At 64.2% G+C, this 9179-nt stretch overlaps 1 protein-coding gene across 1 annotated transcript; it reads left to right on the plus strand.

Annotated features, from left to right (window-relative positions):
* Positions 1 to 484: 484 nt before the first annotated feature.
* CTSZ (cathepsin Z) lies at positions 485 to 9169 on the plus strand. Its single transcript, XM_047851465.1, has 6 exons — positions 485 to 652; positions 1029 to 1192; positions 5271 to 5450; positions 7201 to 7351; positions 7642 to 7804; positions 8648 to 9169. The coding sequence occupies exons 1-6, from the start codon at positions 522 to 524 to the stop codon at positions 8756 to 8758; spliced, it is 900 nt and encodes a 299-aa protein (XP_047707421.1). The 5' UTR covers positions 485 to 521; the 3' UTR covers positions 8759 to 9169.
* The last annotated feature ends 10 nt before the right edge of the window (positions 9170 to 9179 follow it).

Consider the following 9179-nt stretch of genomic DNA (forward strand, 5'->3'; position numbering starts at 1 on the left):
ACCCACGAGGAGCAGGAGGGAGGGAGGCACTGTTAGGTCGTAAAACCAGGGCCTCGGGGACCCACTTCTGCTTTCGGTTCCCCTTTGACCCATGACGCGTTTTGTTAGCAGGAAAGCTTTTCAAGCATCTTTGGAAGTTGGAACGTAGAGGTAATGATTTCTGGGCCGGGTGGAATTTCTCCTTGGGGCGGGTGGGGGGGCGGGGATCTTCTAGACGGATCTCTCCTTCCTTCTCTGCATACGGGGAGCGCCTCTCCGGGGAGAGCCCGGGCCTCCGGGGAACGGGGCCGGGAAGGCCAGGCCCGGGGCGCAGACCTGGGGCCGCGCGCGGGCCTCGCGGTGGGATGCGCGCGCGGGATGCGGGGGCGGCTGCACCTGCCGGGCCGCGGGCCTGGCGGCGGGGCGGCGGGCGGGGTCGGGGCCAGCGGCCGGCCCCGCCCCGGGGGTGTGTCGCCGGGCGCGGCCGGCTTAAGGCCCGGGCGGGGCGGGGAGGGCTGGGAGAGGCCGGCGGGCCGGGAGCCATGGCGCCGTCCGGGCCGCTGCTGCTGCTGCTGCTGCTGCTGGCGGGCGCGCGGGCCGGGCCCTACTTCCGAGCGGGTCACAGCTGCCGCCTGCCCCTGCGGGGGGACCAGCTGTCCAAGCTGGGGCGCAGGTCGGCCGCGCGCGGGGCCGGGCCCCCCACCCCGGGCTCCCCCGGGTTACAGGAACCTGGTGTGCTGCCTGCCTCCCGTGACCTTTGAGGGTCAAATCCAGATCCTGTGTTTTTTTGGGGGGGATCGCTCTTTTTCTTTACCTTTGGAAGGTGGGACAAGCCTCACCTGGGGGCCTGGGTGGGGGCGGGGGCTTGCGGGGAAGCCATGTGGTTCCCGCATGTGGGGTTGCGCTGCCTCCTTCACGACCCCCTGGGGGGGGGCTGGGGTGCCCCCTGGGAGAGGGGCTCCCCTGGGGGTTCGGGCGCTGGCTCCCACAGCCTGTCATTCTGGGGAGGGGAGCGGGCGCTGAATCTGTTCGTGCTGGTCTCTTCCCAGGACGTACCCCCGGCCTCACGAGTATCTGTCCCCGAGGGACCTGCCCAAGAGCTGGGACTGGCGGAACGTGAACGGCGTCAACTACGCCAGTGTCACCAGGAACCAGCACATCCCCCAGTACTGCGGCTCCTGCTGGGCCCACGGCAGCACCAGCGCCATGGCGGGTAGGTGGGCTTCCGCAGCCCCTCCGGACCGTGGGCCGCAAAGGCCTGTCCACACTGCCTCCTGGGCGGCACAGGCAGCCACCGGGATTCTGCGCCAGGGCTCAGCGTGGGGCGGGAGGTGGCCGAGCCTCTCCAGCCTAGGGGAGCTGACCTGTGACCTCTGCGGTTCCTCCCCGTGGAGGGAAGGCCAAAGTACTGCAGGCTGGACTGTGCGTCCGCCTGGGGCCCGTGGGTGGCAGACAGGACGAGGGCCAGCCGCCCCGTGACATGCGGCTCCCAGGTGCCGTTTCTCCCCCAAAGCTTGTGACCCCGGCCCTTTGGGATCAGACCAGAGGTGAGACTCACCCAAAATCCCCTGCCAGTATTTGGGGACGAGGAAGTGAAACTGCTTTGCAGCAGCAGTTAATATTTGAGCTGACGCCCATCCTGGGCTTGGAATATTGAGCAAGGCTGGCCGGTTTTCTCATCTGGCCCCTGGCCCCGGTGAGGGGACGAAGGAGGGGAAGCTGAGGGCCACACCACCCACGAGGGCTGTTGGGCCTTGCCTTGGGAGAGCAGGGAGCAGAGACCTCCCCCAGCCTCGGGCCTCCATTCAGCCTCAGGCTGGCTTGGGAGGTGCGGGAGGGGCTCCGCCACCTCCAGTGGCGACCCAGGGGCCTCCAGTGACGGGAGAGTTCCGTTGCAGAAGGGACTGGCTGGCTGGGGGGGCAGGGGACCACTGCCTCGTCCCCGCGGGGCAGCTCACTGGGCAGGCCTGGTGTACTCGTGGCCTTGTGTTAACTTGATTAAGAACAGGGAGGCTGCTGCCGCTTCTGAGGCTTGGTGGCTCCATTGAAGCCTCCGAGCTGCCCTGGGACTGTTCCCACTTTGCAGATGAGGAAGCTGAGGTCCCTGGCAAGGAGGTCAGGAGACTCGGGTGTGGTGTGAGTGGCAGCTGGGAGTAGAGCCCAGAAGCCTGGCCTTTGGGCCAGGACTTCTGCTGGGCGTCTTTGGGTCGAGGAGTGGAGGGGGGTGGTCTGGGGCATCCTTCTGGCCCTGCCGGAAGGAGGAGGAAAGGGGGGCAGATAGGCTGCGGTGCCATTCCAAGGTGTGGGAGGCTTGGGAGGCCCCCTGATTGGGATGTGGAGCCAGAGGCTTAACCCCTGCAGCCCCTGCAAGGCCTTGGGCCGGGCGGGCAGGGTGTGGGCAGGCCCAGGCGGAGGGTCAGGGCAAAGGCCTCGGCGGGCATGGTGCTCACAGCGCGGAACTGAAAGAGGGCCTTTGTGGTGGCCCTCGGGGTGGGGGATGGACAGAAGAGCCACAAAGGTCACCAGGGCGAGCCCTCGACCTGGTTCCATTTTCAGAGGGTCAGCCCTGCCGCATCTCCGGAGCGGACTCTCCGGGGCAACCGTCTCCTCCCATGACGCTGTCCCCCAGCAGCAGGACCCTTCTTCCTCTTTCACTGAGAAAACAGAAGCCCTCAAAAGGGGACTTCCAGGGGCGCCGGCCCGGCGGGCTGCCACCTAACACAGCCGGTCGTGGTCTGCCTCTCCTCCTGTCCCCGGGCCCTTTGCCCTGTGCTTGGACCCGGCCATCGCCAGGAGCACGTGAGCAGGAGGCCTGGAGCCCATGCCGCCCCAGCCACTGCCCCACTTGCGGGCCCCTTCCTCTGTCCTCGGACCCCGTCCAGCCTCACTTCACCTCCCACTCGGCGCGAGGGGCCGCCACGCCGGCAGGTGCAGCCGTCAGCCGCCGGGCCTCACCCTCCACGGTCGCGCTTGATCACCTACCTGTCCCTGGCGCGCTGTCCCCGCCTTTCACCACACACTACGGCTCTTCCTACTTCCTGGCTGCGCCTCCATATCCTCTGCCAGCTCCTCCCCCTCCCCGTGAGCACTGGGTTCCCCGGGTCTCAGCCTTCACCTGCGCCTCCGTGACACCAGCTGTCCGCTGCCCTCCCTCTGCCCGGACACCTCACGCCTCAGCCCCCCCACCCCACCTGGCCGAGCCACTCATCCTTCCCGTCGCTCCCGTGGAAGCCTAGCGCCGCCCCCCTTTCGATCCTGGGACGGATCTTGTCGGTTTCACCTGCAGGGTATGTTCTGAACCCCTCTGCTTTTTGCAGCCCCCATCGCTGCACCCCTACTCTGAGCCCCGGGCGCTGGCACCGCCTGGTCTCTGCCCCCTCGCCCCCCTGCCGTCCACCTGTCTACTGAGCCCCAGGTCGGACTGTACTTCTGTCCCACTGGAAACCCTCCGCGATTGCACGCAGAGCGAGCACAGAATGCTTACTTGACCTACGAGAGCCTCTGTACGCGGGCTCCCTGTCCTGTGTGGGGACCCCACGGGTCGGGGCTTTGACTGTTTTTGTGTCCAGCGCTGGGTTCCCAGTGCGGAAAACCGCCGGGCGCACAGCAGGTGTGGACAAGCACCTGTGGGTGATGGAGGAAGACGAGCAGGTGGAGAGGAACTTCCAGTTACGTTCGGGCCACGCGGGGAGCGTCTTTGACCACCCCCCCCCCCGGGGGTTGGGTCAGGGAGGGAGGGGACGCCTGATCCGGGTGCAGGGGAGGCCAGACCGGGCCGCGGATGGAGCAGCCTTGCTGCCCACCGCTGCCGGGCAGGGCCCGGAGGAGACGAGGCTGGGGAAGTAGGCCTCAGAGTTGGCAGCATGGAGGTCCTCGGCCTTCCAAGAGCAGCTTCCTCAGTGGGGAGGAGACCCCAGCCAGGTTGGCCCGGCGCCGAAGGGACAGCGGGGCTGGGAATGGAGACCCGGAGGGCTGCCGGGAGCCTCACGAGGCAGCAGAGAACTGCAGTGTGTGGGGAGGCGCGTGCGGGGCTCAGGGGCCCTTTGCCGATGTCGGGGGCACCCGGGTGGCTCTAAGCATCGGAGTCATGGGATCCAGCCCCACGTCAGGCTCTGCGCTGACAGCATGGAGCCTGCTTGGGACGTTCTCTGCCTCTCCTCCTCAGTCTCTCAAAATAAACATTAAAAAAAAGAAAGAGAAGGACGAGAGAGGGGGGAGGGAGGAAGGGGAGGCAGGTCCACGTGTGTGCAGGTACTGATGGGGGAGAGAGGGCCCAGGGCCCGCTTGGGCCTCGGGTGGGCGGGCAGGGATGTGCCACAGAAGGTGGGTGCGGGCTGCAGAAAGCCTGTACCCCGGGTGGCAGGGAGTCGAGGGACCTGCCTTGGAGTTTTCCAGTGGAATCTGGAGAGCCCTCAGATGGGTGGGGGTTGGGGCTGAGGCTGAGGGCAAACCCTCCCGTGCACCAGCAGGCATCAGCCCAAGAACGGGGACACCCTTACCGCCGTGTGGAAGGAAACCGAGACCGGTGGAGGCAAAATGGCTTGGAGAGGGCAGTAGGGCGAAGGGGGCCCTCTCCTGGCCCGCAGGCCCTGCACCGCGGGGTGTGAGGCTGGGGAGCCTCCATCAGGAGCTGCCAGGGGCGTGACCTCCCGGGGTCAGCAGCCAGGGCCGGGCTCGGGTCAGGAAAAGAAAATTCGTTCCCTCATTTACGCGGCTGGTACTTCGTGAACCCCTGCTGCGTGTCAGGCGGCGTGCTTGGGGTCTGGAGCTGAGCCCTGCGGGACACGGGCCCAGGGAAGTACGTGCAGTCGTCAGCAGGTGAGGTGGCGGCAGCTGCTTGGAGCTGGCGCGGCCGGGGAGGCCCGGGGGCTGCACAGGGCTGTCCCCAGGGACAGCTCTCTGGGCCAAGGAGCGGCCAGGGAGCACGGAGGAAGGGGCAGCGGGCGCAGATTGACGGCGGGTTTCTGAAGGCACGGGGCTGGTCAGATGAGTGGAGGTCTGTGCGGTGACACCAGGGAGGTGAGGGGGCCCCAGGGCTGCTGTGGGGGTGGCGCCTCAAGGGGCAGGACTGTCCTGTCCCGCGCTCTTGTCTTGGGGGCCTGTGGGCCCTTCAGCAGGCCCTTCCGAGGCGCGGGCAGCGGGGCAGACGGACCTGGCCCTGCCCGCGTGGCACCGGGTGGCCAGTGGTGTGGACAGACGCCTCCGTGCCCGGAAGGGCCGGGGCGGGGGGCCCTGGAGTGCGGAGACCCCGAGGGGCGGGCGCTGACCAGGTGCACGTGCTGCCCTCGCAGACCGGATCAACATCAAGAGGAAGGGGGCCTGGCCCTCCACCCTGCTGTCCGTGCAGCACGTCATCGACTGCGGCGACGCGGGCTCCTGCGAGGGGGGCAACGACCTGCCGGTGTGGGGGTACGCCCACGAGCACGGCATCCCCGACGAGACCTGCAACAACTACCAGGCTAAGGACCAAGGTAGGTGCCCGCCCGCCCCCACCGTCCCCCCGGGGAAAGCGTGGCTGGGGCGCTGGGGGAGGGTGGGACGGAGCGGGGAGCCCCCCGCCACCTTGAAATTGAACCCCGTGGGGCTGGGGGAGCGGGCAGCTGGGAGTCCACGGTCCTTCCTGAGAAGACCCCCAGAAAAGACCTGGGGCGGGTGTCTCCAGCCTCGTGTCCCCTGTGGCCAGGACTGGCCACGGTGCTTGGGTTCTGCCATGTTGGCATTTTGGGGGTTTCCTGGGCGTCTGTAAGGTGAGCCCTGCAGAGGGAAGAGAAGGTTTTCCAGGGGTGGGTGAGGAAAGCAGGCCTGCAGGTGGGTTGCGGCCCGGAACTGGAGGCACGAGGGCCCGGCTGGAACACGGCATCAGCTCGTTCCCCGGCCTGGGCTTTGAGCACACGGGCAGGGGTGGGGCCGAGGGGTCCTGCAGGGACCAGCAGAGCCAGCCTGCCTGGAGTCTCGGGAGCTGGCACAGCCCTAGGCTGCTTTCCTTGGAAGCCGAAGGAAAGAAGGTCCAGCCCGTAATTAGCCGTTAAGTCACCTGTCGCTGTCAGAGCTCCCTCTTGGCCAGGGCGGAGAACTGGGATGAATTTAATGGGACATTTGAGACCGCAGTGTTGGAGGAAGGGGGAGCCCGAGTGCGTTTCCGCCCCTGCCCTCTCCCTCCATAAAAGGGTGAGTTCCGGCAGCACCCAGTGCCCTCTCAGGGCCCGAGCATACTCTGGGCCACACCCACGGTGCCCTCACGTCGCCTCCGGAGCCGTAGTGCCCAGCCAGAACGAATTCCCCCAGACTGGTTGGGTGAGTCTTGTTGAAGTGGTAAATACAACAGGGGTCAGAGAACCAAGGAGAGGGCAGGTGAAGGGGAGAAGGCTCTGCAGGATGGGGGATCAGGTGGTCCCAGGGGCCCTGCCCTCCCTCACCCTGCACTGGTCTCGTCCAGCCTAGGCCAGGCCCCTCCAACCCACCAGTGCCACTGAGCAGAGCCGACTGTTTGCCGGTACATAGTCCGCTCTTTGTATTAGCAAATGTGGCCGCGGATCTGTCCCTTGCCAATGATACTGGGCTTGGGGCACTTGGTGTCCTGGGGACAAACGAAACCAGCAGGTTAGGCCTCAAGGAGTCTGTGGTCCTGGGGGAGGAATCTGGACGGCTGGGAAATTGTAACAAGTAGGTAACACGAGAGCCGTAACAAGGCAGGGTGGAGGGGTGCAAAGTGGGATGTTGAGGGCCCGGGGACAGCGCAGGGGATGGTGTTTTCTTACACAACTAAGAGCCACACTTGGTCTTTTTTTTTTTTTTTTTAGCCTACTTCTTGAAACCTCCTCAAACCAAAAAAAATAAATAAGAAAATGCTTAATTTTTTCCAAATGTATTGGCCTGTTCACTAGCCAGCAATACAATTAGCTTATTAAAAGCTGATAATTTAATCCCACTCCTTTCAGCTGTGTTGTGAAAAGACCCTGCTCTTGGCCTTTAAAGGAGAACAGGCTCGCTCTTGAGTGCCTACTATGAGCTGATTAAGCTGTGTGCTCTTCCCTGCCGAAGCCTGGGGAGGGGGTCCTCCCCGCTCCCTCGCAGCCGGACGAAGAGCCTAGTTCGGCAGCACCTGTCGGCAAGATGCTTCCCGGTTGTTAGTTAAGCGTGGAGAGGGCGTGTGCACGTGCTTCTTTGTTCGCGGGTCCCCGAGGGGCCCGTCTCACGCCGACTTCGCGTGCTGTCCCGCAGAGTGCGACAAGTTTAACCAGTGTGGAACCTGTACTGAATTCAGAGAGTGCCATGCCATCCAGAACTACACCCTCTGGAAAGTCGGCGACTATGGCTCCCTCTCCGGGCGGGAGAAGATGATGGCAGAAATCTACGCCAACGGCCCCATCAGGTGAGGAGCCGGAGCCCCCTGCCAGCTGGGCACAGGGGCCCCAGTCAGTGTCACCCCCCCCCCCCCGCCCCCTCCCTGGGCCGACTTCCCTGTCTGGGCGTGTGAGGGATCGTAGGGCGTCTGGGATCGTAGCGAGGGTGAAGCGCACGCACACGTGTGCACACTCGAGTGAGGGACAGAAGTTCGGGCAGGGTCGTCCCGATGCGCGACCCGGGTTGGGTCCACAGGACCGTCTGTAAGGGGGGGTGAGTCCTTCCCACCCGAGTGCTGATTCAAGCGCTTGCGCTCAGCTGCGGTATCATGGCGACGGAGAAGATGGTCAACTACACGGGAGGCATCTATGCGGAGTACCACGACAAGGCCTACATAAACCACGTCATTTCTGTGGCCGGCTGGGGTGTCAGCGACGGCACGGAGTACTGGATCGTCCGCAACTCCTGGGGAGAACCGTGGGTAAGGGCCCTCCCCCCACCCTCCCCCAGGCTCCGCAGCCGGGCGCTGCAGCGCTGAGCGGGGGCTGGGGGGCTCCTTGCTCCGGCCCAGGAGCACCGGTGACATCTAGGGTCAGATCCTTCGTGGGGGGAGGGTTGTCATTGCCCCTTACCCCTTAGACGCCAGTGGCTCCTCCTCGCCCCACGTGGCCACCAACAATGTCTCTGGACTTTGCCAAGTGTCTCCTGGGGACCCCGCCCTGGTTGCAAAGCGCTGTTTTGGAACTTTTGGTTCAGCCCGATTGTTCCTTTGCAACCATCTCATCCTTTCTGCCGGCACAGTTTCGGCTCTCTTAGGAGATACGCCCCAATACGGCGGCATTTTTTCAAAACTACTTTTGAGTTGGGTCAAAAATCCAGGGGAGATAAATTAACTGCCAGAATTTTCATTTCTAAGGCCTAGTATTAACCATTAACAGCTGAAGACACAAATTCATTACTATGAAGTGGGGGAGAGTGATTAATGTCGAAGTGATGAACTCAGTGTTTTTATTAAAAGACCATAAACCGGGGATATTAATAGGTAGTTAAGTCATCTGGCTTGAAGAGTCAACATTTTAGTTACATTAATTTTCTTTGGGCTCACAGGGCCATGTACCTCGCTTGTTAAATATTAACCAAGCCAAAGTATTTCACAGAAGGTATTTCTGAGTAGGGGTCCCGGGAAGGGCAGGCACGGTGCCTGAGACGGTGGCGGGCAGCGCACGGGCAGCGGGGGGCACAGGAGACGGGGATGAGCGAACGTGTGGTGCCCTCCCACCCCCCCACCCCCCACCCCCCACCCCCACCCCCCCCCCCGCCACAGGGTGAGCGAGGCTGGATGCGGATAGTGACCAGCACCTACAAAGACGGGAAGGGTGCCGACTACAACCTCGCTATCGAGGAGAACTGCACGTTCGGGGACCCCATCGTCTAAGACCCAGGCCTCCGGAAGAGCAGGGGTTTAAGAGATGGTATCGTGAGCCCTCGTCAGGGGGGATCCCATCGCTGAGGGCGCTGGGCCAGGAGTGCCGCCGTCTGCAGGAACTCGGGGCTGACCCGAGCGGACGGCTGCCCGGCTGGCGGGGAAGCCATCCTTCAAGGGTCGGAAATGGGAGGGCGGAGACCCCGGGGCCGGCAGCACGGTGTGCCCGGCCAGAGTGTGGTCTCTGTTCTCCTCAGTACGTGATTTGGTGTTTTCTATTGGGCAACGGTGGCCTATAATGTGGTAAACGAGGTCAGACTGATCACCAGTTGTTCTGTCACCTGGGAATCAGTGGTGGGGGTGGAGAAGGCCATCTCAGATCACCCGAGTGGTAATGAATAAAATACACGACTCCCCGCGGGAGTGGAGCCTG

The sequence above is a fragment of the Prionailurus viverrinus genome, chromosome A3 (genome assembly GCF_022837055.1).
Source record: "Prionailurus viverrinus isolate Anna chromosome A3, UM_Priviv_1.0, whole genome shotgun sequence".
Taxonomy (NCBI): domain Eukaryota; kingdom Metazoa; phylum Chordata; class Mammalia; order Carnivora; family Felidae; genus Prionailurus; species Prionailurus viverrinus.